At 46.8% G+C, this 25,144-nt stretch overlaps 1 protein-coding gene across 9 annotated transcripts in view; it reads right to left on the bottom strand.

The window, feature by feature from the left end:
- Positions 1–25,144, bottom strand: part of EMC1 (ER membrane protein complex subunit 1) — a 32,844-nt gene that overhangs the window by 7,546 nt on the left and 154 nt on the right. For 3 of the 9 annotated variants that reach the window (XM_009234156.3, XM_054533138.2, XM_054533175.2), the window contains exons 2-18: positions 18,649–18,773; positions 17,695–17,760; positions 17,359–17,452; positions 16,098–16,226; positions 14,771–14,897; positions 14,052–14,201; positions 13,577–13,744; positions 12,990–13,061; positions 12,554–12,616; positions 11,778–11,900; positions 10,927–11,023; positions 9,509–9,631; positions 7,315–7,514; positions 6,999–7,148; positions 5,638–5,799; positions 5,221–5,340; positions 1,685–1,822 (exon numbers count right to left, since the gene is read on the bottom strand). In XM_009234156.3, coding sequence (XP_009232431.1) covers positions 1,685–1,822; positions 5,221–5,340; positions 5,638–5,799; positions 6,999–7,148; positions 7,315–7,514; positions 9,509–9,631; positions 10,927–11,023; positions 11,778–11,900; positions 12,554–12,616; positions 12,990–13,061; positions 13,577–13,744; positions 14,052–14,201; positions 14,771–14,897; positions 16,098–16,226; positions 17,359–17,452; positions 17,695–17,760; positions 18,649–18,773 — 2,107 coding nt within the window. 9 annotated transcript variants of the gene reach the window in all.

Genomic DNA, 25,144 nt, shown 5'->3' with positions numbered 1-25,144 from the left:
GAGCAAGACTCCATCTCAAAAAAAAAAAAGAAAAGAAAGAAAAGAAAATAAGCCATGGTGACATGCATCTGTTATCCCAGCTGCTTAGGAGGCTGAGATGGGAGGACTGCTTGAGCCCGGGAGGTCAAAGCTGCAGTGAGCTGTGATTGCACCACTGCACTCCAGCCTGGGCAACAGGGCAAGACCCTGTCTCAAAAAAAAAAAAAAAAAAGAGTCAATAGCACTAATAATAATGTTAAGTATGTGGCAGGCACTATTCTAATCACTTGACATGTTATCATTAATCTTCAAAACAATCCTCTGATGTTGGTGCTATTATCCCCATTATACTGGGGAAAACTGAAGCTCAGGCAGCCTAAGAGATGAACAGCTAGGCCATGGCAGAGCCAAGTCTTAACTCGACAGTCAAACTAGAGGCTTGCACTGTGTTGCACTGGCTCATGCTTAGTGATCCAGCTTTACCGTCAAGTTCCGTGATCTGTATTCTATGACACCCCCTCCAACTCAGTCTCTGCTGTACCAGAGGGTGTAATTAATGTGCATTACTACTATCATTACATTCTCTCCCATTAACAGTTTTGCAGCCCACTAGTCACCTCAATCTCCCTCTCTTTAACACTAACTAGAGTGTTGGATCACAGAGATGGAGTTTCTGATGGCTTGACTATGGTTTAACCCCAGAATGCTCTATCAGTACTACCGCTAGTAATAAGAGCTGGGCTAGGCGCAGTGGCTCAAGTCTCTCATCCCAACACTTTGGGAGGCTAAGGTAAGAGAACTGCTTGAGGCCAGGAGATAGAGACCAACCTATGCAACATAGTGAGACCCTGTCAATACAAAAATAAAAATTAAAAAAAATTTTTTTTTTAAGACAGGGTTTTACTATGTTTCCTAGGTTGATCTCTATCTTCTACAAAAATAAAAAATTTTAAAAAAATTTTTTTTGTTTGTTTGGAGACAGGGTCTCACTCTGTCACCCAGGCTGGAGTGCAGCGGCACAACTGCAGCTCACTGTAGCCTCGACCTCCCCAGGCTCAGGTGATCCTCCTACCTCAGCCTCCCAAGTAGCTGAGACTACAGGCATGCACCACCATGCCCAGCGAATTTTTTTTTTTTTTTTTTTGGGGGCTAAAGACAAGGTTTCAGCCATGTTGCCGAAGCTGGCCTCAAACTCTTGGACTCAAGTGATCTACCCACCTCGACCTCTCAAAATGCTGGGATTACTGGCATGAGCCACCAAGCCCAGCCGTGTTTAAAAAATTAGCATGGCGTGTGCCTGTGGTCCCAACTACTTGGGAGACTGAGGTGAAAGGACTGCGTAAGCCCAGGAGGACGAAGCTGCAGTGAGCCATGACTGCATCACTGCACTGCAGCCTGGGCAACAGAGCAAGACTCTGTCTCAGGAAACAAACAAAAAAAAAACGTCAAAAAATAAGAGCTAACATCTGTTGCTTACTTACCATACGCTAGGCACTGGGCTAGACATGAACATTTCAGGTGATCATCACAACAAGCCTAGGAGGAGGATTTATTATCCCCATTTCACAAACAAAAATTAAGGCTCAAAGGGATTAAATGACTTACTCAAGGTCATATATGTACCAAGTCCTACAGCCAGACTTGAAGCCCTTGTTTTCCTGATTCAAAAGCCCTTGCTGTATACCAGACAGCTGGCTGTATGTACCTTGTAGAGCACACTGCGGTCCCCCATCACACGGCCCTGGGAATGAACGTGCTCACTGCTGCGTTTCCCCTTCACCTTGACGATCCGCTGTACTTCTGGGGGAATGGTCAGCTCCCAACTCAGCTCAGTGGTGAGATCCTAGGGCAGGGACAAAAAAGCCTGTAATCAGCAGGGTACACTTAGAACTGAAACAGCTGGAGTCACACACATCCTACAGTTCATTATTTGAGGCCTTTGTGCAGGAAGGAACAGAGATCAGAACTAGAAAAATGAGCCAGGAGCAGTGGCTCATGCTTGTAATCCCAGCACTCTGGGAGGCCAAGGCGGGCAGATCACTTGAGGTCAGGAGTTCAAGACCAACCTGGCCAACATGGCCAAACTCCATCTCTACTAAACATACAAAAAATTAGCCGGATGTGGTGGCAGGCACCTATAATCCTAGCCACTCGGGAGGCTGAGGCAGAGGCTGCAGTGAGCTGAGATCACGCCACTGCACTCCAGCCTGAGTGACAGGGCAAGACTCAAAAAAAAAAACAAACTAGAAAAACAGCAATAGAGATCTAGTTTATGAAGAAATTTCAGAACTCTCGGTTTGATTAAGATAGATACTAGACTGGGCGTGGTGGCTCACACCTGTAATCCCAACACTTTGGGAGGCCGAGGCGGGTGGATCACCTGAGGTCGGGAGTTTGAGACCAGCCTGACCAAAGTGGAGAAACCCCATCTCTACTAAAAATGCAAAATTAGCCGGGTGTGGTGGTGCATGCTTTTAATCCCAGGTACTCAGGAGGCTGAGGCAAGAGAATCACTTGAACCCAGGAGGTGGAGGTTGCAGTGAGCCGAGACTGCACCATTGCACTCCAGCCTGGGCAACAAGAGCGAAACTCCGGCTCAAAAAAAAAAAAAAAAGATAGATAATAAAGCCAGTAGGAAAGGAGGCGAACGCTCAGTAGTATCCCGTTGTTTATCTCAGTAGGAAATATGCAAGGAAAATTTACCATTTATTACCAAACTCCAAGATCCCTGTATACTGGGGCCAGCAGTGAATGTCTAAGCTAACAGGGACCTCAAAACATTTCGTGTATGATTCTTTATGGTCATAGGAAACCAACCAATAAACACTCATGGTTAAATACATTATTATACATCCATCCTGTGGAATTATGCAGAGCCCTTGGGGGTGGAGACAGGAGATAGTTACTGTCAAAGGGCACAAGGGCCTTCTAGGAGCTGATGCTATTCTGTTTCCTGATGTGATTACCAGGTACACAAGTGTATTCCCTTGGTGAGGGTTCATTGAGCCATACCTCATGATTTTGTACTTTTGTCAATATTTTTCTGTAATAAAAAACTGAAGTTGACAAAACAATGAGGTAGAAAACCCATTCAATGAAAAAAGCAAATTTCATAAGAATAAAGATAGGTCAATTGCATGTGAATGAGAAAAAAAAATAAAATGGGCTGGGCGTGGTGGCTCACACCTGTAATCTCAGCACTTTCGGAGCCCAAGGCGGGAGGATCACTTGAGGTCAGGAGTTTGAGACCAGCCTGGTCAACATGGTGAAACCCCGTCTCTACTGAAAATACAAAAATTAGCCAGGCGTGGTGGCGTGCACCTGTAGTCTTGGGAAGCTGAGGCAGGAGAATCGCTTGAACCCAGGAGGCAGAGGTTGCAGTGAGCTGAGATTGCGCCCCTGCACTCCAGCCTGGGTGACAGAGCGAGACTCTGTCTCAAAAAAAAAAAAAAAGTATGAGCCACACACGTGTGTCCACACAGCTGTTGATATGGAATCAAAAATACACAAGGACAGTGGAAAGAGGCACAGCAAACTGCTGACAGGCTTTCCACCTGGGGAGGGGAAGACCGCTGGAAATGGGGCTACAAGGGTCTGTTCACATTTTGCTTGTTCACCTCTCTGTATCAATGGACTCTTTTACAATGAGAATATACTCATGTATTACCCAAATTTTTAAAATAATGAAAGTTATTAATAATAAGCCTTCATTGCCACAACCTTCTTTGAAAACATAAGAACTCACTAAAACATCCCCAGAGAGGAAGGTCACCAAGTGAGGGCAAAGACAGCACACTCCCTTGTGGTCCCAGACTCGTGTGCACAGCTGGCTCACTTCCCACAGACAGCTCTGCCTCCTTTGTCTTCCTTGGTCATTGTTCACTCAGATGATGTCCTCAGGACTCCAGATTCATGACACCCACACTCCAGTTCACTGCCCTGAATCTACAAAACTGTCTCTTTCAAGATCCTCTTTTTATTAACTCAAAAGGATGATTTTTTTTTTTTTTTTTCATTCACAAGGGTAAAGGATGTATCTTCTGGGCAGACCATTTCCAGTGCTGTTTATGCTAAGGTTAGCTGTTACAAATGTCACAAAAGGGTGCTGCGTTTTCAAAACAACAGCACCTCCAACTCAGATGGCATTTACCATGTGCCAGGCAGTTTTATGTGATTTATGTGTTGAATTCTCACAACCACCTTATGAGACAGGTACTTATCACCTTATTTTACAGACAAGAAAACAGAAGGCCAGAGCCCAAGGTTACAAAGTTAGTAAGTGACAAACCTAGGCTTCCAATCCAGCAAATTGGGTCTAAGCTGTTAAACTCTATGCCTCTCAAAAGGCCATACAGGACAGGATGGGAGAGCTGTTTGTGAGTACACACCACACAGTACTTCTCCAAACAGTCCTGCTAACAAGGCCATGCCAGCCCCTCGTGAACTTCAGAGCTGGACTTCAGAGCCAGCGTGTATCACTGTTTACAAGAGTTGGTCTCAAGTATGTGAGAATTAAAGCAAACTGACCCCCTTTCTAGAAATAAAATTCAAAGCACACATTCCATCACGAGTTGGTCAACATCATCTTCATATAAAAGTACAACTTATTACTCAACCCACATTCCTACCTTCTACCCTCCCAAGAATGGAAAAAAAGTCCCATCTCTCTGCTATAGAAAAAGAATGGGGCCAGGCGCGGTGGCTCACGCCTGTAATCCCAGCACTTTGGGAGGCCGAGGCAGGTGGATCACAAGGTCAGGAGTTTGAGACTATCCTGGCCAACACAGTGAAGCCCTGTCTCTACTAAAAATACAAAAAATTAGCCGGGCGTGGTGGCGCACTCCTGTAATCCCAGCTACTTGGGTGTCTGAGGCAGGAGAATCGCTTGAACCAAGGAGGCAGAGGTTGCAGTGAGCCAAGATCGCGCCACTGCACTCCAGCCCGGGCGACAGTGCAAGACTCCGTCTCAAAAAAAAAAGAACAAGAATGTGGAATGAAAGCTCCACAAGGGCAGAGATTTGGTCTACTGTGCACCACTCTATCCACAGCACCTAAAACCGTATCTGCCATGTAGTAGCTGCCCAACAAATATGAACAAATGATTGACTTTGTATCAGACATCAGGATTACGCTAATCTAAGTTTACAGTAGAATGAGTAGCGTGATTCACTTCTTAGCCAAATGGCCAGGAAACACCCGCATCTCATCCACAAAGGGTCATGCCAGGACACGCCTTCCTACCTTTCGAAGCCGATATCCACATAGCCGTCCCTGCTCTGCATCCACCAAATAGAAGAAGATGGAAGGGGCAAGCTCATGTAGCTGTCGCAGGACATTCCGAGTGGCTGGAAAAGCTGTGACCTTGAAAAACCCAGAGAGCCCAAGGAAAGAGTTAGGAAAGTTCCCCATCAAAGAGAGCCTTAAGAATAAAACAGCAAATCAGTTGATTTGAACTCAGTTTAGGGTTTACATTCAGTTCTGTTAAGAACCTGAGTTTTCACAAATGCAGACACAGCTATCATTTCTCTTCGGGATGGCCTTAGAGCCCAAACACGTGCTGGGTGCAGAGAGCACTCCATCTCCGGGCCGCTGTGTTTGACCACCTGGCCCCAAACCCGACTCCGCTAGCATGTTCTCCATCCCCTCTGAAGACAGTACCTTGTATTCATCATCTATCAACAGCAACACCTTGGCGTAATCTTGATCCATGACTGGGAGAAGCAAGGACTGCAAGATGGGGCGCTTCAGCACTGGGGGAGCCACCTGACTCCACTTCCCAAAAATGGGATTGAAGACATACAGAGAACTCATTCCCGACTCCTAAAATGAGCAAACTGTCAGGCTCCACCAACAAGAAAAGACTGCAAATCCTAGGGATAGACCTGAAGAGCTGGCACTCCAGCTCAACAACTGTGGGGGTTCCCTAGTCTTTGCCCTCTTTGTGGAAAATAAGTTCTTGGCTGTAGGTGAATAGTCCCCTAGGCTAACGTCACAAAGAAAAATGTCAAACTGTCTCTGCCAGTTCTTTGTTTGAGACAGGGTCTCACTCTATCACCCAAGCTGGAAGTGCAGTGGCATGATCAAGGCTCACTGCAACCTCTGCCTCCCAGGTTCAAGCGATCCTCCCACCTCAACCTCCCAAGTAGCTGGGACTACAGGCACAAACCACCACACGTGGCTAATTCTGTTTTTATTTTTTGTAGAGATGGGGTTTCACCATGTTGCCCAGGCTGGTCTCGAACTCCTGGACTCAAGCAATCCGCCCTCCTTGGCCTCCCAAAGTGCTGAGATTATAGGCGTGAGCCACCGCGCCTGGCTGCTCTGCCAGTTCTAACCAAGAACCAATAAAAAAGTCAAGTAACAATTCAGCAACCTGGCCGGGCGTGGTGGCTCACACCTGTAATCCCAGCACTTTGGGAGGCCAAGGCAGGTGGATCACCTAAGGTCAGGAGTTTGAGACCAGCCTGGCCAACATGGTGAGACCCCGTCTCTACTAAATATACAAAAATTAGCCGGGCATGATGGCGTGCGCCTGTAATCCCAGCTACTCGGGAGGCTGAGGCACAAGAATTGCTTGAACCTGGGAGGTGGAGGCTGCAGTGAGCCGAGATCGCACCAGGGAGCCATTCCAGGAAAGTGTCTACCAAGCCCGCCTTCTATGCTAGAATGAATACACAAAAATCCATTCTAATTCTGGGAAGACACAAAAATATCTTTGTGTCCTGCTCTTCCTCAAACAGAGAAGAGAAAATAGCCACTCAGCAACCAACAGCCAATGTTTAGAAAAGAGGAGAGCTGGCTCCCTATATAGCTGGTGAAGTCACACCCACTTTCTAAACAATTCCACATCAGCGCTGGATGGTTCCTCCACCCATGCATGAAACTAGAAGAAACAGAGTTCTAACCCCTGAATGTTCCTCATTAACTCACACAATTCCAAGGGCCTAGGAGCAATTTAAGTTACAAAATAGCAAAAAAGCCACACTGAGTCTGGCTCAAGTCAGAGCTGGATGCCTCACCTTGTCCTTCACCAGCAGGGTGCACTGTGGGGGATGGGGGAAATGAGCAGTAGTTCTCTGGACCATCAGTTTAAAGGAGGAGTCTGGCTTCACACTGGGTAGATACTGTTTCCACAGGATGGTGCCAGAGCTGCTCTCAATGCCAAAAAGCTGCAAGATAAACAAATACTTGGCTCACTACTAGAAAGAGAAACCAAAGAACTGAGTCTGTCCTTGAAAACTAGAACCAGTGTTATCCACCACCAAAGGCTTTTTGTTCCTCACCCTCAGAACTTGAAAAGGTTCAGTAACTGGAGCTTAATTAAACCCCACTCACCTTGCCTGAGGCTGTTACCATCACCATCATCTTCTGGAGGTTGAATTCATCTCTGGCCAGGGTGTCAATGTTGATCTCATTCTTAATCTGACTCCGGGGCTTCCGAGCATCATAAAACATTTTCCAGAGGTGGGAAGTCCATGCTTGCAGCAGGATAAGCTGAGACGAGAGGCGTTTCAGGAACATCCCCAGCAAGCCATCTGGTGTAAAGGAAAAGTAACATACTCTACATCAGATTAGGGGTCCAGAAGGAGGTACATGATTTTCCTAATGAGGGATCTCTGCCTCTCCTCTGGAGCGATAAGTCCACACTCTAGGCCACAAGCCCAAAGGGCAGTCCTGTATCTGATGCCCATAGTCTCACACTTAGGTAAGGCTCATGCAGGAGCTTCCAAAAACTGCTTAACTGGCTCTTACAACTAAACCCAGCTGGAATCTTGGAATAGGAGATAAGCAGTCAGGGATCAGGCATGCAGGAGGCAGCCATGCTGTGAATGTCTCCACCACAGCCCCACATCCAAGATGCCAGAGGAAGGTTTCTGGGTGCCATGACAAAGCCAGAAGAGGTATGAGTGTGGGGGTGGAGGGTGCAGGTCAATGAATGTGGATCATGAGCAGGTACTTCCATCTCCCACTGCTTCATTCCTACTTTGTCAGCTGTTTAACCTGCACCCAACAGACGTACTTGCAACGAGTTCCCAGGACCATCATTCACTCTTTCCCTGATTCCATCAATGAAGCCACTGCCCTCCAAATCTCCTCCATTGGAGACCACAGATTTGGAAACAGATGCAAGGAAGCAAGGTAAAGGGCATGGTCTCTGGAATCTAGCAGGCCCAGATTAAGATCCCAGCTTCACCACTCACTACGGGGCAACACTGAGAAATGTACTTCACCTTTTTGCTTCTGGTTCCTCATCTGTAAAGTGGCATGTAACCCACTGGACTGTTGCAAAATTACATCATACGACCTACATAAAGGATTTAGTGTGGTGCCTGGTACATGGTAATAACTCACTAAAGAAGGAGCAGAACCTCTTCTTATCTTATGTTCCACCCACCTCTGCTCAAGGAAGAGAAGTGAGAAGGAACAGGACAACACACAAGCATGGCAGTCAACACACTCACACATACCCCAAGGATGTACCTCATTGGTCCAAGTTAGGAAGAAAAACAATTAACCAAAAGCTAGCCATGTGAGCAGGCAACGAGCAACAAGGCAGCAAGAAGCAGGTTTTACCTTGAATTGCTGGATCCAGGCAGCAGAAATAAACAGTAAAGTCAAATTAATCCTCAGTTTAAGAAAATGTGCATTGCCTAGCAGAGTGCCTGGTCCAGAGCAGGCCCTCAATAGCTATCCGTTGGAGAGCTGGATGAATGGACAGAAGAGAGAGGGCAGGGGGCAGGACTGAATCAGAGCAGAGTGAATCAAGTTCATCCTGGCAGTTGGGACCATGGCCAGCTTTAGAGGGCACTGGGCTGTTTCCACAATACCCAGATCAACCCAATCGTGTCTCCAGACAGATGTGGCTGCTGCTTTAGGGACAATGAGTATAAGGTGCCTGGCAAATTTTTAGTACACAGGCAATGGTAGCTATTACAATACTAAGTTAAGACTTTATTCCCCCCAGGCGCAGTGGCTCACGCCTGTAATCCCCAACACTTTGGGAGGCCAAAGCGGGCAGATCATGAGGTCAGGAGTTTGAGACCAGCCTGACCAACATGGTGAAACCCTGTCGCTACTAAAAATACAAAAATTAACCGGGCATGGTGGCGCATGCCTGTAATCCCAGCTACTCAGGAGGCTGAGGCAGGAGAGCTGCTTGAACCCGGGAGGCAGAGGTTGCAGTGAGCCGAGATTGTGCCACTGCACTCCAGCCTGGGTGACACAGCGAGACTCTTGTCTCAAAAAAAAAAAAAAAAAAAAAAAAGACTTTTTTCCCTCAGCTTTCCCTAGAGGGATTTTTCCCTAGCTTTCCCTAGAAGGATTCACAGTTCATTCTTTCACAGAAAAGAATGGTTTCATAAACCATATGGCCATGAATGCACTGGAACCTCATCACAGAGCTCGTTCAGAAAAGACTAGCAATCTGCCAAGCCTAGGAAGCCAGAGATGCATGATACGGTGTCTCTTGTGGTCATTTCCAGACTGGCCCCTCCAGCAACTCTGCAGCTCCAACCTCTTAGGTTCATACCTGCCTTTTTGCCAAATTCTCCTTCCAGCTCGGCCTGTGCCCCGGTCAAGGGGAGGTCCACCATCTCTAGGCACACCACTTCTGCCAGGGACTCCTCGCGGCTCCACAGCACCACCTTCCCTGCTACAGGAAACATTTTTACAAAGCTAAGCCTGGGGCTGGGCACAGTGGCTCATGCCTGTAATCCCAGCACTTTGGGAGGCCAAGGTGGGCGAATCTCTTGAGCCCAGGAATTTGAGACCAGCCTGGACAACAGGGCAAAACCTTATCTCAACAAAAAATAAATATCAGGGCCGGGCACGGTGGCTCACGCCTGTAATCCCAGCACTTTGGGAGGCCAAGGCGGGCAGATCACGAAGTCAGGAGATCGAGACCATCCTGGCTAACATGGTGAAACCCCTCTCTACTAAAAATATAAAAAATTAGCCAGGCGTGATGGTGGGCGCCTGTAGTTCCAGCTACTTGGGAGGCTGAGGCAAGAGAATGGCGTGAACCCGGGAGGTGGAGGTTGCAGTGAGCCGAGATCGTGCCATTGCACTCCAGCCTGGGCGACAGAGCGAGACTCCATCTCAAAATAAAATAAAATAAAATAATTAATAAATAAATAAATAAATATCAAAAAATTAGCCAAGCATGGTGGCGAGCACCTGTAGTCACAGCTACTTAGGAGGCTGAGATGGGAAGATCACTTGAGCCCGGAAGATTGAGGCTGCAGTGAGCTACGATCACGCCACTGTACTCCAGACTGGGCAACAGTGAGACCCTGTCTCAAAAAATAAATAAATAAATGAATAAATAAATGAACAAAAGCTAAGCCTGTCTCCCAGATTTTCTAGACAGACTCTTCTTGCTGACTCAGGGATTACTACAAGCTCTTGCATAAAAGGAGAAATGGCAGAGCAAGGGGCTGGAATCAATAGGTCAAGGGAGGAAAGTTCTGTATCCCACCGAGAATGCCAAGTTATTTTTCAAAAGCAGGTAACGGGGCCGGGCACAGTGGCTCATGCCTGTAATCCCAGCACTTTGGGAGGCCAAGGTGGGCAGATCACCTGAGGTTAGGAGCTTGAGACCAGCCTGGGCCAACATGGTGAAACCCTGTCTCTTACTAAAAATACAAAATCAGCGCCTGTAATCCCAGCTACTCAGGAGGCTGAGGCAGGAGAATCGCTTGAATCCGAAAGGTGGAGATTGCAATGGGCCGAGATCATGCCACCGCACTCCAGCCTGGGCAATAGAGCAAGACTCTATCTCCAAAAAAAAAAAAAAAAAAAGCAGGTGACATTTGGCTATGAACGAAACACTCAGGGCACACTCCACTTGAATCTCTTCCAGAAACCTGCAGCCTCGCAAAAAACAGTCTGATTGGAACACACTGGAAGGCCTGGGGAAATAAAATGGATTGAATGAGGTCTACTTACCCAACTGCTGCAGGAAAAGTAGCAGATGATCCTCCGTCTGCACCAAAGCCCGGTAGCCCACTGAGTCATCCTTCTTCAAGAACACCTGGATATACAGCTGTAAGCCACAGTCAAGACCAGTGTAGTCAATGAGGATCCAAATGCCTCTGAGAGCACCAGACCCCAGGAGTCAAAGCCTGGACTTAACAGAGGTACAGGCCATGGCATTATTTGATGTCTAAACAAGGTAGCTATTATCTGGATGCCAGTAAGTGATACATATTCTTAGGAGCCAACACAATGATGCTGGGGTCTCCCAAACCTTTCCATGGAAGAACTTGAGTACTCCACGGGTACCACGCCATTCATCCACGCTCTAATCACACCCCACAAAGTGAGCAGGAGGCCGGGATTAGACTTTCTGCTTTAGAAACGAAGAAGCCGCAGCCCAAGCAGCTGAGGAACGCAAGCAGATGCACACAGAGGCAATACTGGGTAGTGATGAGGAGTCCAGGCTGTGGGGTTAGACCTGAATCTGAACCCCAGTGACACCTCTTACTGGCTCAGTGACTCTGGCTATGGTACTCGATCCCACCAGGCCACAGAATCATTTTAAAACCAGGTCAGGAACAGCCGCTTCATGAGAGTGTTCGGAGGGTTAAATCAATTAATGTGTAAGTTAAAAGCTTAGAACAGTGCCTGGTGCACAATGATGAGCTGGCGTAAATAATACCCGCCTTCCTGTGATTTGCACTAGAACACATGTTCAGAGAGCCTAATCCAAGCCCCATGGCTAAGACCTGACCCTGAGGAAAGGAAGCCATGTGCTGAGAAGCCCACAGGACAGTCTGCAAAGAAAGGCTCTCTCTCACCCGCTCAGGCCGAGTGCCGCTCTGTTCCAGACTAAATGTAATCGTGGTGTCCAGCAGCCGCCGACCTGTCTCCACGAGGTATAGGTTAATGGTGTAGGTCTGATTGAAGCAAGCCAGAGAGTCCTAGGAGTACAGACAGCACGTGTCAACTACAGGTATCCCCCGAAAGCAAAGCCCACCAAAGGAAGTCCAAGGATTAGGGGCAAATACCCTAGAGAAGGAGCCAGGCCAGAAGGGGAAATATATGCAAAGGAGAATAAAAGAGAAAAGCGAGCTAAATCCTAAGGCAAAAATAAGGTGCCTGAGTAAATAAACGAAATTACAACTACCATACTTGTCTTGGAAGCCAGTACAGAGTAGCAGAGACTTCTGAGAGAGGTAGGGCTGAGCAAGGTAAGACTGAGCAAGACAGGAGGCAGGGAAACGCTTAGATGGAAGCCACAGCAGGAACCTATGCCTCCAGCCAGGGGCTCATGCCTCTGCTACAGGGTAACCGCACAGATTACTACTCAACTGTGCCAGCCAGGATCCCGAAAGAAATGGGGACGCTGAGGCCCAGAGGAGAAAGTGGCTAGGAACAGACTCTACAGATTCTACTTCCTAATCTCCCAGTAAAATGAGATTAAGAGAAACATCATTTAATTTACAGTACTTAGGAAACCCCATTTGAAGCTGGGAACTCTAGGACCTGCTCCTAACCAAAGCTGTTCCCCCAACTCTCTTTGGTGGCCTCCTGTGTCTCTAGGTCTGGCATACTGCCCAGTGCCACACCCTACCTTTGAACTAGACTTCTCCGAAAAGCTCCCCATTGACCCATCTTCAGAATTGCTAGTTTTCTGCTATGAGAAAGAGAAGGACAGGAGAAAATTCAGCCAAAGGGTCACTTCCCAGTCACTGAAATGAAGCTTTTGTTTTTGTCTTCTTAGCACTTGAGAGAAGACAAAGCTCATTTCTCACCCCTGCCCACCAAGCCTATTCAACCCTTAATAGCCCCATATGAAAGTAAGGTCATCACATTAGGGTCTCGTTCCTGGGGAGAAATGGGGTACGCAGAAAGCTCTATAGGTGAGGCAAGACCTCACTTCTCAACGGCCTCCTGCCCCCTGGGTTCAAACTGACCAGGCCAATGTGCCCAGACTTCTGATTTTCAGGGTTCCTAGTGGAGACCAGGAAGGAAAATCCCAAGTGCTGACTGTTGTTCTCAATACTCACCACTTCATTCCGACAGGCCATGACTGCAGCCACTGTCTTCTCCCCAGTGGTGGCAAAGCTCACTAGGGCAGTCTGGGGGAAAAGCAAGGCATCAGCTCCTAAACGGGACCAGTACTAGCCAGTTGCCTTACAGAGGGTCGCCTCTCCAGGGAAGGCCCTTGGCCTTAGAGTTGAAAGTGCTCCCCACTTTGGAGCAGAATGGTCAGGCACTTAAGAGCAGAGGGAGGCCTCAGTTGCATCTACAGCTGAAAAAAGAACTCTCCCTACCTCCAACGCAGGCACAGGTCAATCTTAAATCCCATGCTGCTTGTTCTTACTATCTACGGGGAAGCTCTCATTTATGTCCCCATATTTCCTTTGGACTAAGGAAGGCCCTAGTTTTGCTCTAAAGAGCCTTTGTAATACTCAGAAGGAAATATACCATTTCTACGGTAAGGCTACCTACCCCCTCTCAAACCATTTATGGGAAGGTGTCATCAATCTTGGGCCTAAGAGCAAACGTTTCCAGATTCAAAAACACTGCCTTCTAGCATCCATGTCTTGGAGAGATCTCCTGAATCCTAGCAAACCATGTTGCCTGCAGTTACCTGTGGGAAGTTTTTAAGCAAACTCAGGATTCCGTAATGGTACTGCAACAGAGCATAGTGGCTTGGGGACAAGTGCAGGAAGAACTGGGCCCGGGAAGCATCCACTGGGTTGGGCTGGGTAGGCAGGACCCGGGGTTGGAATCCACTTCCAAATTCTAAGTCAAGAGACTGGAAGGCAAGAAGGAGAAGGATAATGGCTAACAGCTGACGACTCCCTGACCCATCCCAGGCTCACACTCTCTGCCCTACTTTACCAGGGGAAGTAACTGGGCCATGGCAGGTGGCTCCAAATGCTCCAGTTCAAGTTCCCCAAAGGGGAAAGTGACCGATTTCCTCTTATACCAGTTCAGCCAGGGGCCTGAATGGCTTCCACTGCTCAGGAAGAGTCTGGGAGAAAGACCCTCGGGGGAATCATGCCAAACTTTCTACTCCCCGCAGGAAATGCCTCAGGCCAGAAGCAGTAGCAGCCTCTCACCTGCAGCGGGATCTGTCTCAACTCCCATTCCGTCTCCAGAGCCAAAGTTTGGAGGGAACGTGAGCTCGGGTCAGGACACACCAGGACAGCCTCATCCACCACACCACAGGCTCCGGACAGGTGCTGCAGCCACGGAGTTGAAACCCTAACCTACAGAAAAGTCATCGTTAACAGGAAGCTCATGAAAGATTTTTACATTTCCCTCTCAGCCCAACAGCAATATTGCTGCCAGCATCCCACTGGGGGTCCTAAGCTCAAAGGTTCTTCATGATTGGTTGTATAGGAGTTCTTCCTGTCCCCTGCAGCCCCACCCTCCAACCTCCTGAGAGCCTTCAAAGTTGGAAAAAATATCAGGATTTTCTTTCTGGTCACTGGAAAAATATACCCGATAATTTTAAATACCTGACACTTCAGAATCAGCACTTCTTTACTATATTTGCCATATGTGGTGTCCTACTGTGATTTCACAGCACTGTAAGATACTTATAGGCAGGGACTAGATCTATGTAATTTTTTAGCCACCCCAGAAGATAACACATGCAAATATGAGTACTTTAAATAGAGGCCTAATGGGAAGGCAGCTGGCAAGTGACCAGAATGAGGGAGCATAAGTAGCTTTTGCATCTGCCCAGCCAAGTTCCCTGTTCCCCAGTACAAAGAAATCTATCGAGTCTCCCCCAACCCCACCTTATTCACAGGCTCCTGTCACCCTCCTGTACCTGCTGAACAATCTCTCCATCTTCCACATTAAACTTGACAATGTTCACATGGCTGAAGGGAACAACTCCGAGGGCCCACACCACCCCAGAGCCATAAGAATACACCATCTGGTAGTGGATGCTGTCACTAAGAGAGGGAAGAAGAAACCGCAGTGTCAGCTTTAAACCCAGGACAGGATTATCCTTAGGGGCTGCCGGGCCTCAGCCAGATGTCACAAACTAGTAATTCCCAAATAGGTTTTGTTTGGCTCACACAGTTTGGGGGCTTTTGTTGTTGTTGTTCTTAATTTGAATTAGTTGTCAACATTTAGAAGATATTATACTTCACAATCAGATTTCTAAATTTTCCTACGGTTAGAAGACGTGGCAACACTAGGCCTAAATGCAGAGCACCAATCAGGTGGGTAAGGCTGCCCCCTCCAGGCAGGCCAGGTGCACTGCAGCTCCCATCCAGCCAGTGTTGCTCATGGATATTTCATAACCCGCCTCATAGCATTTTCTTTGCTGTGTTTTTTTTAGACAGTGTCTCACTCTGTCACCCAGGCTGCAGTGCAGTGGTGCGATCACGGCTCACTGCAGCTCTACCTCCCGATTCTCAGGTGATCCTCCCACCTCAGCCTCCCAAGTAGCTGGGATCACAAGCATGTACCACCATGCCCGGCTAATTTTTTGTATTTTTTGTAGAGATGAGGTTGCCCAGGCTGGTCTTGAACTCCTGAGCTCAAGTGATCCATCCACCTCAGGCTCCCAAAGTGCAGGGATTACAGGCGTGAGACACCGTGCCAGGCCAGAATTTGAAGTTTTAAGTCCTGCTCTAAACTTTGAAAATGGCCACAGGGTATCTAAGTAGATCCTTTTCTCTTGTTCCTTCTCTCTTGTTCCTTCCCAATTTTGATGTTTTCTACCAGCAGGACCTCGAGAAACCATTTCACACCTCACTCAGCCTACCCTGGGTCTTCTTGAGTTGTTCTAACTCTTAATATGAACGAAAGGCTCAGTCAGAACTAGAACTAGAACTAGAACTTGAACTAGAAGTCAGAAGGTGCAAAGTACCACAACCATGAGTGAGTGAGTGGCTCCCGTAGCATGGCTCGCCCTAGCACCCCAGTTTGAGAGTGTTCTTCTCAGTGCAAAGGAAACTCCGGGCATACTCCGGAGTTTCACCCATACTCACAGCCTTCAAGATATTTTGAGTGCAACACACTCCATGCAACACCAACAAGAGACAGGCCTGGGTTAAAGCAAATGCTTCGGGTCCCTCAAGGAGAAAGAGGAGCTCCTAGAAAGTAGGACGAGGCAGCTGTTGCCTGTGAGCAGGCAGCCTTACCTTTCCGGGAGATGTTCCACCCACTTGAGGTGCCCACTGGAGAGGTGATGGAGGGCAAGTGTAGTCTTCTTCAGGACTGCAATGTACCTTACAGACTCCTGCAGGCCAACCAGCCCAAGTGCCTGGAAACTGAGCACAAGTACAGGTTGAGAGCAGCCCGCACCTGCAGAGCCTCAGGCTGGAAGAGACAGTTCAGAACAGTACCCACTGTTGCTCAGTGGGTAAGAAAACAGGCTTTGGTGTCAAACACAGCTGGATCCTAACCCTGGCTCTGCCTCTTGTTAGTCAACTTGAGATTCTGCACTTGCAACCATTTGGCCACACTGCTTGCTTCCCTGAAACCATCCACATCTCCTAAGGGCTGTTCTCTCCTTCCCCTGGGACTTCACAGCAACTGGACCTACCCTCTGCCACATACCCATGAGACAGTGCTGTCATTACTGTGCTACCTGCCTGCCTCCCAATGGACAGCGGAATCCTCGATGACAGCAACTGTCTCACAGTCCCATGTGTCCTCATCACCTGGGGCTCAGCACGTGTTTACCAAATGAATTACTATCAGAAAATGTAGAAGCTAATAGAAATGACCCTATCATTAGAACAACTTTAGGGGCCGGGCCCGGTGGCTCATGCCTGTAATCCCAACACTTTGAGAGGCCGAGGTGGGAGGATCACAAGGTCAGGAGTTCGAGACCAGCCTGGCCAACATGGTGAAACCCTGTCTCTACTAATAATACAAAAATTAGCCAGGTGTGGTTCACATGCCTGTAATCCAAGCTACTGGAGAGGCTGAGGCATGAGAATTGCTTGAACCTGGGAGGCGAAGGTTGCAGTGAGCCAAGATCGCACCACTGCACTCTAGCCTGGGTGACAGAGTGAAACTATGTCTCAAAAAACTCAATAAATAAAAATAAACAACTTTAGCAAAGATGTAACGATAGGTCAGGCTGTTCCTTAAACAAAACTAAACAGTGGAAGTTTTATATTATGTTCTTATATCTGGAACATTGCAAAACTCACGAATCACAGTGAAATTAGGAACAGCATTCAAGCACAAGCACAAACACTGCACCTAGAAACTCTGCAACTAACAGGTGCTCAATACATGTTGGCTGAGCAAGCATATCCACAATGGGCACTCAATGGCTGGCTCTTCAGTAGTCCCTGGGAAAAAGCCAAAAGCCCAGAGTTGCTGTCTATGCGATCTGTGTTCCGGTAAAGCCTTTAACTCAGTCAAGATAAAATCCAGTTTCTCCCCTACCTGCCAGTGTCCAAGGTTATCTCCCAGTTCAGGCCCCCGATGTTAGTCTCCCAGGAACGCATGATTCGGCCTCCATTGGACACAGTGATCACATCTGGAAAAGAAAAGATCGTGGTGAAGTCATTTCCCACTTGCTCTGTCGCCTCCTAAGGTCCCACTGTGAGCAGTGGCCTCACCTCTGATTTCTGGATGCAAATACATGTTAAACAGGTACCTGTCCTTCACTGTCAGGAGTCCCCCGTCTCCATTCCCTACCAGACCCTGTACAGATCAAGGAGCCAAGGAATGGGACAGGGAGCTGGCCGCACAATGGAGACATGGGAGGACTCTGCTTACCCTGTCCGTGCAGCAGCATGGCATCCACAGCCCCTTCTGCCGTGCCCTTGTCAACATGGCGCCACACTGAGAGACATGAAAGTTAGACGTTACTATGAACAAAAGGTGGCAACCCAGAAGACTAAGAGAAAAATGAAGAGCTCTTCATTTGCACAGCAATGTCCAATTTTATTTCGAGGGAGTGAAGGAGTATAGCTAACTGGCAGTGATCCAGTCCCATTCACGGGGTAATGAGGGTAGAAGGGGTTAAGAGGGACCACTACTGTCCAGGCCCCACTACCACCCCATCAAACATATAAACAAACAACAATAGATTAATAAAATCCATCCAATTCACAAGAAAAATAGTGATTATAAATTCTATTTCCCTTATTTTAGTGCCTAAAAACATCCAGCCAGTGTAGGTAATTAAGTGAGGGTATCTGAGAGTTTACTGCGAAGTAGAATAATGTGTTTTTTGCAGCAGCATCTTTTTTTTGAGACAAGGTCTTGCTCTATTGCCCAGGCTGGAGTGAACTGGCATGATCACAGCTCACTGCAGCCTCAACCTGCTGGGCTCAAGCAGTCCTCCCACCTCAGTCTCCCAAGTAGCTGGGAATCTAGGCACACGCCACCATGCCTATTTTTTTAAATTTTAGACATGGGGCCTCACTGTGATCCCCAGGCTGGTCTCGAACTCCTGAGCTCAAGTGATCCTCCCACCTGGGCTTGTAGCAATATCTTATTTAAGGACACTCAGGATTCAGGCTGAGAGAATAAACCACAAAGGTCAGTTATAGGAACATACAAATATTCAAAGATGGTAAGACTGAAAAAAAAAAAGTATCAGAATCCACTAGGAGAGGCATCTTTTGGCCAACATGTCCCTTATTCAGGAATCAGCCAGACAGAGTTGGCAATGGTAAGCCTTTCGTCCCTGAGGCAGCCAGTAGACACAGTTTCCAGTTCACTCACAGATCTCCCCAGTTCGGGAATTTAATGCTGCAATCACATTCTTCTCTGTGGCTACAACCAACTTCTTGGATCCAGGGGAAAATTCCAAGGAGGCAAACTTGAGCTTCCCAACATATTGCTGTCTCCTGAGAAAAAAAGAGTACAGGGGACCGTAAGGAGCTAAAATCACCATTCCACAAAATGCTCCGGAAAAAAAAATCACAGGGCTATCACCATCACATTCATTTTAGGACATATAAGAAGTGTTTGTTAGCCGGGCGCAGTGGCTCACACCTGTAATCCCAACACTTTGGGAGGCCGAGGCGGGCGGATCACCTGATGTCAGGAGTTCGAGACCAACCTGACCAACATGGAGAAACCCCGTCTGTCTCTACGAAAAATACAAAATTAGCTGGGCATGGTGGCGCATGCCTGTAATCCCAGCTACTCAGGAGGCTGAGGCAGGAGAATCGCTGGAACCCGGGAGGCAGAGGTTGCGGTGAGCTGAGATCGCGCCATTGCACTTCAGCCTGGGCAACAAGAGCAAAACTCCATCTCAAAAAAAAAAAAAAAGTGTTTGTTAGTGAAGAGCTCTGACCAAAAGCAAGATTTCCATTCAATGTAGTCAGATGCAAAGAGAGTAAGAGAAGAAAATTACCTCCTAATAGATAATACTAATTCTTCCTTCTAAATGGAAGCACATATTTACCTTCGGATAAGTGACACCCAAAAGGGCACCTGACCTTTCTTTTTTTTTTTTTTGAGATGAAGTCTCACTCTTGTCCCCCAGGCTGGAGTGCAATGGCGCAATCTCAGTTCACTGCAACCTCCACCTCCCAGGTTCAAGCGATTCTCCTACCTCAGCCTCCCAAGTAGCTGGGATTACAGGCGCCTGCCACCACGCCCCGCTAATTTTTTTGTATTTTTAGTAGACATGGGGTTTCACCATGTTGGCCAGGCTGGTCTCGAACTCCTGATCTCAAGTGATCCACCCGCCTCGGCCTTCCAAAGTGTTGGTATTACAGGCGTGAGTCACCACACCCGACTGAGATCACAGCACTTCTTAACAGCATAGAGCAAGCACCTCCTTTGTACTTGGTAGCCTACCGTGTGCGGCTAATAATTTTCTCGATTAGGATCGCTTGAGCCCAGGAGGTCGAGGCTGCAGTGAGCCGAGATCACACCATTGCACTCCAACCTGAGCAAGACTCTGTCTCAAAAAAATAAATAGGCCAGGCGCAGTGGCTCACGCCTATAATCCCAGCACTTTGGGAGGCCAAGGTGGGTGGATCATTTAAGATCAGGCGTTCGAGACCAGCTGGCCAACTTGGTTAGAACCCATCTCTACTAAAAATGCAAAAATTAGCTGGGTGTGGTGGCATGTGCCTGTCATCCCAACTACTCAGGAGACTGAGGCAAAAGAATGGCTTGAACTCAGGAGGCAGAGGTTGCAGTGATCCAAGATCGTGCCACTGAACTCCATCCTGGGCGATAGAGTGGGACTCTGTCTCAAATAAATAAGTAAATAAAATAGTGTTGTTTTATCTAGATATAAAAGTAATGCCTCCTTATTACAGAAAATGGGTGGGTGGGGGGAACACTTATAACAATTTAAAAATATCCACCAGGCACAGTGGCTCACACCTGTAATCTCAACACTTTGGAAGGTCGAGGCATGCCGATCACTTGAGGTTTGGAGTTTGAGACCAGCCTGGCCAACGCGGTAAAACTCCGTCTCTTATAAAAGTACAAAAATTAGCTGGGCGTGGTGGGCATCTATAATCCCAGCTACTTGGGAGGCTGAGGCAGGAAAATCGTTTGAACCCTGGAGGCGGAGGTTGGAGTGAGCCGAGATCATGCCACTGTACTCCGGCATGGGTGACAGAGCAAGACTCTGTCTCAAAACAATAAAAAATAAATAAATAATAAAAATTTTAAAATCTAATATATCACTCTTCCGGATCGAATTGTATCCTCAAAAATTCCTGTGTTGAAACCCTATCCCCCAATATGACACCAATATTACAGCATTTGACAGCAAGGCCTTTAAAAATGTAATTATGTTTTAACAAAGTCAAAATGGTGAGGCCTTAATCCAATAGAGCAAGAGACATCAGGGATGTGTAAGCACAGCAAAGGCCAAGTAAGGATACAGCAAGAAGGCAGCCTTTTGCAAGCCAACGAGCGAGGCGTCAGAGGAAACAAAACCTGCCAATGCCTTGATCTTGAATTTCCAGCCTCCAGAACTGTGAGAATATCAATTTCTATTGTTTAAGCCACCTAGTCTATGGTATTTCATTATAGCAGCCTGAGAAAACTAATACAACCACTATAGATACACTTTTTATTATTTGAGATGGGATCTCACTGTGTTGCCCAGGCTGGATTGAACTCCTGGGCTCAAGTAATACTCCCATCTCAGCCTCCCAAGTAGCTGGGATTTCAGGTGCATGCCATTGTGCCCAGCTTTGTACATATACTTTTAACATTTGACTATACAGTCATGCACTGCAAAACGATGTTTCAGTCAATGATGGATAGCACATACAGCATACACAGCAGTGGTCACACAAGAGTATAACGGAGCTGAAAAATTCCTATCGCCTAGTAACATTGTAGCTGCCATAACATTGCAGTCGAATTAATCACCTCTGCGGTGAAGGTGGTGTAAACAAACCCACTGTACTGCCAGCTGTATAAAAGTACAGCATGTTCAATTATGTATACTACATAATACTTGACAATGATAATAAATGACTATGTTACTGGTTTATGTATCTACTTTTTATGGTTAGAGTACTCCTTCTGCTTATTAAAAGAAAATTAACTGTAAAATAGTCTCATGCAGGTGCTTCAAGAGGTATTCCAAGCAGGCCGCGGTGGCTCATGCCTATAATTCCAGCACTTCAGGAGGCAGAGGCGAACAGATCACCTGAGGTCAGGAGTTCAAGAACAGCCTGGCCAACATGGTGAAACCCCATTTCTACTAAAAATACAAAAATTAGCCAGGCATAGTAGTGTGCACCGCAGTCCCAGCTACTTGGGAGACTGAGACATGAGAATCACTTGAACCCGGGAGGTGGAGGTTGTAGTGAGCCGAGATCATGCCACTGCACTCCAGGCTGAGCGACAGAGTAAGACTCTGTCCTTAAAAAAAAAAAAAAAAAAAAAAGAGGTATTCCAGAAACAGGCATTGTTATCACACATGACAGTTCCATGGGCGTTACTGCTCCTGAAAACCTGCCAGTAAGACAATATGTGGAGGTGGAAGACAGTGATATTGATGATGCTGACCCTATTTAGGCCCAGGCTAATGTGTTTGTGTCTTTGTTTTTTGTTTGCTTGTTTTTTGAGATGCTCTTACTCTGTCACCCAGACTGGAGTAGAGAGGCACCATCACAGCTCACCACAGCCACGACCTCCCAGGCTTAGGTGATCCTCCCACTTCAGCCTCCTGAGTAGCTGGGACTACAGACACCCACCACCATGCCCGGCTAATTTTTGTATGTTTTGAAGAAATGGGGTTTCGCCATATTGCCCAAGCTGTTTTTTGTTTTGTTTTGTTTTTTTCTGAGATGGAGTCTCGCTTTGTTGCCAGGCTGAGTGCAGTGGTGCGATCTCAACTCACTGCAACCTCCATCTCCTGAGTTCAAGTAATTCTCCTGCCTCAGCCTCCCAAGTAGCTGGGACTACAGGCGTGTGCCACCACACCCAGCTAATTTTCGTACTTTTAGTAGAGACGGGTTTTCACCATGTTGGCCAGGATGGTCTTGATCTCTTGACCTCGTGATCCACCCTCCTCGGCCTCCCAAAGTGCTGGGATTACAGGCATGAGCCACCGCGCCCAGCCCCAAGCTGGTCTTGAACTCCTGGGCTCATGAACTCCTGGGCTCAAGCCATCCACCCACCTCAGCCTCCCAAAGTGCTAGGATTACAGATGTTAGCCGCTGCGCCTGGCCTGTGTCTTAGTTTTTAACAAAATAGTTTAAGACTGAAAAAAAAATTTTAGTATTGTAGGAAAAAGCTTATAGAATAAAGATATAAGAAAAATATTATTAAGTCAGGCATGATAGCATATGCCTGTAATCCCAGTTGCTAGGGAGGCTGAGGCAGGAGGCTTGCTTGAGTCCAGGAGTTCAAGATCTGCCTGGGGAACATAGCAAGATCCCATGTCAAAAATAAATTTTAAAAATATATTTTTGTACAGCTGTAAAGTCTGTGTTTTATACTAAGTATTATTACAAAAGTCAAAAATTAAAAAAATAAAATGTGTGTAAAGTAAAAAAGTTACATTAAGCTAAGGTTAAGATTATTGAAGAAAGAAAAATATCTTATATAAATTTAGTATAGTCTAAATGCACAGTATTCATAAAGTCCACAGTAGTGTACAGTAATGTCGTAAGCCTTCACATTCACTCACCACCCACTTACTGACTAACCCCAGAACAACTCCTAGTTCTGCAAGATACATTCATGTTAAGTGCCCTATACCAGTGTACCATTTTTTATCTTTCATATCCTATTTTTACCATACATTCTCTATGTTTAGATACACAAATATTTACCATTGTGTTACAATTGCCTACAGTTTTCAGTACAGTAACATGCCGTACAGGTTTGTAGCCTAGGAAGAATAGGCTATACCATACAGCCTAGGTGTGTAGTAGGCTAAACCATCTAGGTTTACATAAGTACACGCTACAATGTTTGCACAAGAGGGCATTTCTCAGAATGTATTCCCATCATTAAGTGATGCATACCTGTACGTCTTCGTTTATTTTTCAATCTGAAAACTGTAGCCCAGGTGCAGTGGCTCACACCTGTAATCCCAGCACTTTGGGAGGCGGAGGCAGCCAGATCGCTTGAGCCCAGGTGTTCAAGACCAGCCTGGGCAACATAGCAAAACCACGTCTCTACAAAAATACAAAGAAACTAGAGAGGTGTGCACCAGTAGTCCCAGCTACTCAGGAGGCTGAGGTGGGAGGGTCACTTGAACCTGTAAGGTCGAAGTTGCAGTGAGCCATGATAGTACTGGACTCCAGCCTGGGCTACAGAATGAGTCCCTGTCTCAAAAAATTTTTAAAAGTTTTGGCTGGGCGCGGTGGCTCACGCCTGTAATTCCAGCACTTTGGGAGGCCTAGGCGGGTGGATTACCTGAGGTCGGGAGTTTGAGACCAGCCTGACCAACATGGAGAAACTCCATCTCTACCAAAAATTACAAAAATTAGCTGGGTGTGGTGGCGCGTGCCTGTAATCCCAGCTACTCGGGAGGCTGATGCAGGAGAATCGCTGGAACCCCGGAGGCGGAGGTTGTGGTGAGCCAAGAGATAGCGCCATTGCACTCCAGCCTGGGCAACAAGAGCGAAACTGTCTCAAAAAAAAAAAAAAAAAAGTCTTAAACAGAGTCCTTTTCCCCCGTCATCAGCCTAACCTGGCCCTGGGCTCAGAGCAGAGCTGCCCAAGACACTAAGCAGTTAGGAAATGCCATTCATTCATTCATTCATTCATGAAAATTAAGAAAATTGCATATATCTAGTATTCTGCAAAATTAGATACACATATCACCCGATATATACGTGTAACGTACACATACGACATTGTGAACAGTCGTGCACATCATTAAAAATGTAACTTATGTTGTATTTGTCACACTGTCTGGCATAACAGGTACTCAACATATATGCGAATCAACTTTTCCAAGACAGAAAATACTTCAGAGGAGGAGAAATCTGAGCTGGGCCCTGAAGAATAAAGTGTAAATAGCAATAATAACAGATAACATTTAATGACTGAATTCAATGAGCCAGGCATTGTGCCAAGTAATTTAATGGGATTGTCTCATTCATTCTCACAAGTACTGTAAGAGATAACGGACTCTTAGTAAACCCATTCTACAGACAAAAAAACCAAGGCACAGACTGGTTAAGTCACCTTCCCCAAGATCACACAACTCTTAATTGGTAAAATTCAAACAAAAGCAAGCTACTCCAGGGCCTTAAGGAAGACGTGGGTGGGTGAATGAATGAATGAATGAATGGCATATTCTAGCTGCTTAGTGTTTTGGGCAATCCTGCTCGGAGCCCAGGGCCAGAATAAGTTGATGAGAACTGGCAAAAGACTCAGTTTAGGACTTTGAAGACAAAAGCTCCTGTTCACATGCCTACAAGACACCAATTCGAGTAGGAATTAAAGCTCACTGACGGCTTGGCGATCTCTGACACCTGGTAGACCAGAAACCTCACAGTCAAAAAAATGGAACCTGACGAGGGAGGAAGGGATCAGTGACCTCTGACCGGCACCCCAAGCATGCCTGGATGGCAGGTCCGGCTTACACACAAGGATCAGCTTAGAAGGACCCCTAACACTTGGTTTAAAGCTCTGCTTCCGAAGACTTTAAATCCTTAATAATTTTTTAACAAGGGGCCCCACGCTTTCATTTTGTACTGGGTCCTGCAAATTATGCGGCGAATCCTGTTACATGACAACCTTTAGCAGGTAGGAGACAGGTACTAGGGAA

The sequence above is a fragment of the Pongo abelii genome, chromosome 1 (assembly GCF_028885655.2).
Source record: "Pongo abelii isolate AG06213 chromosome 1, NHGRI_mPonAbe1-v2.0_pri, whole genome shotgun sequence".
Classification (NCBI taxonomy): domain Eukaryota; kingdom Metazoa; phylum Chordata; class Mammalia; order Primates; family Hominidae; genus Pongo; species Pongo abelii.
The sequence above is the reverse complement of the archived record's forward strand: the minus strand, read 5'-3'. Positions and strand labels throughout refer to the sequence as shown.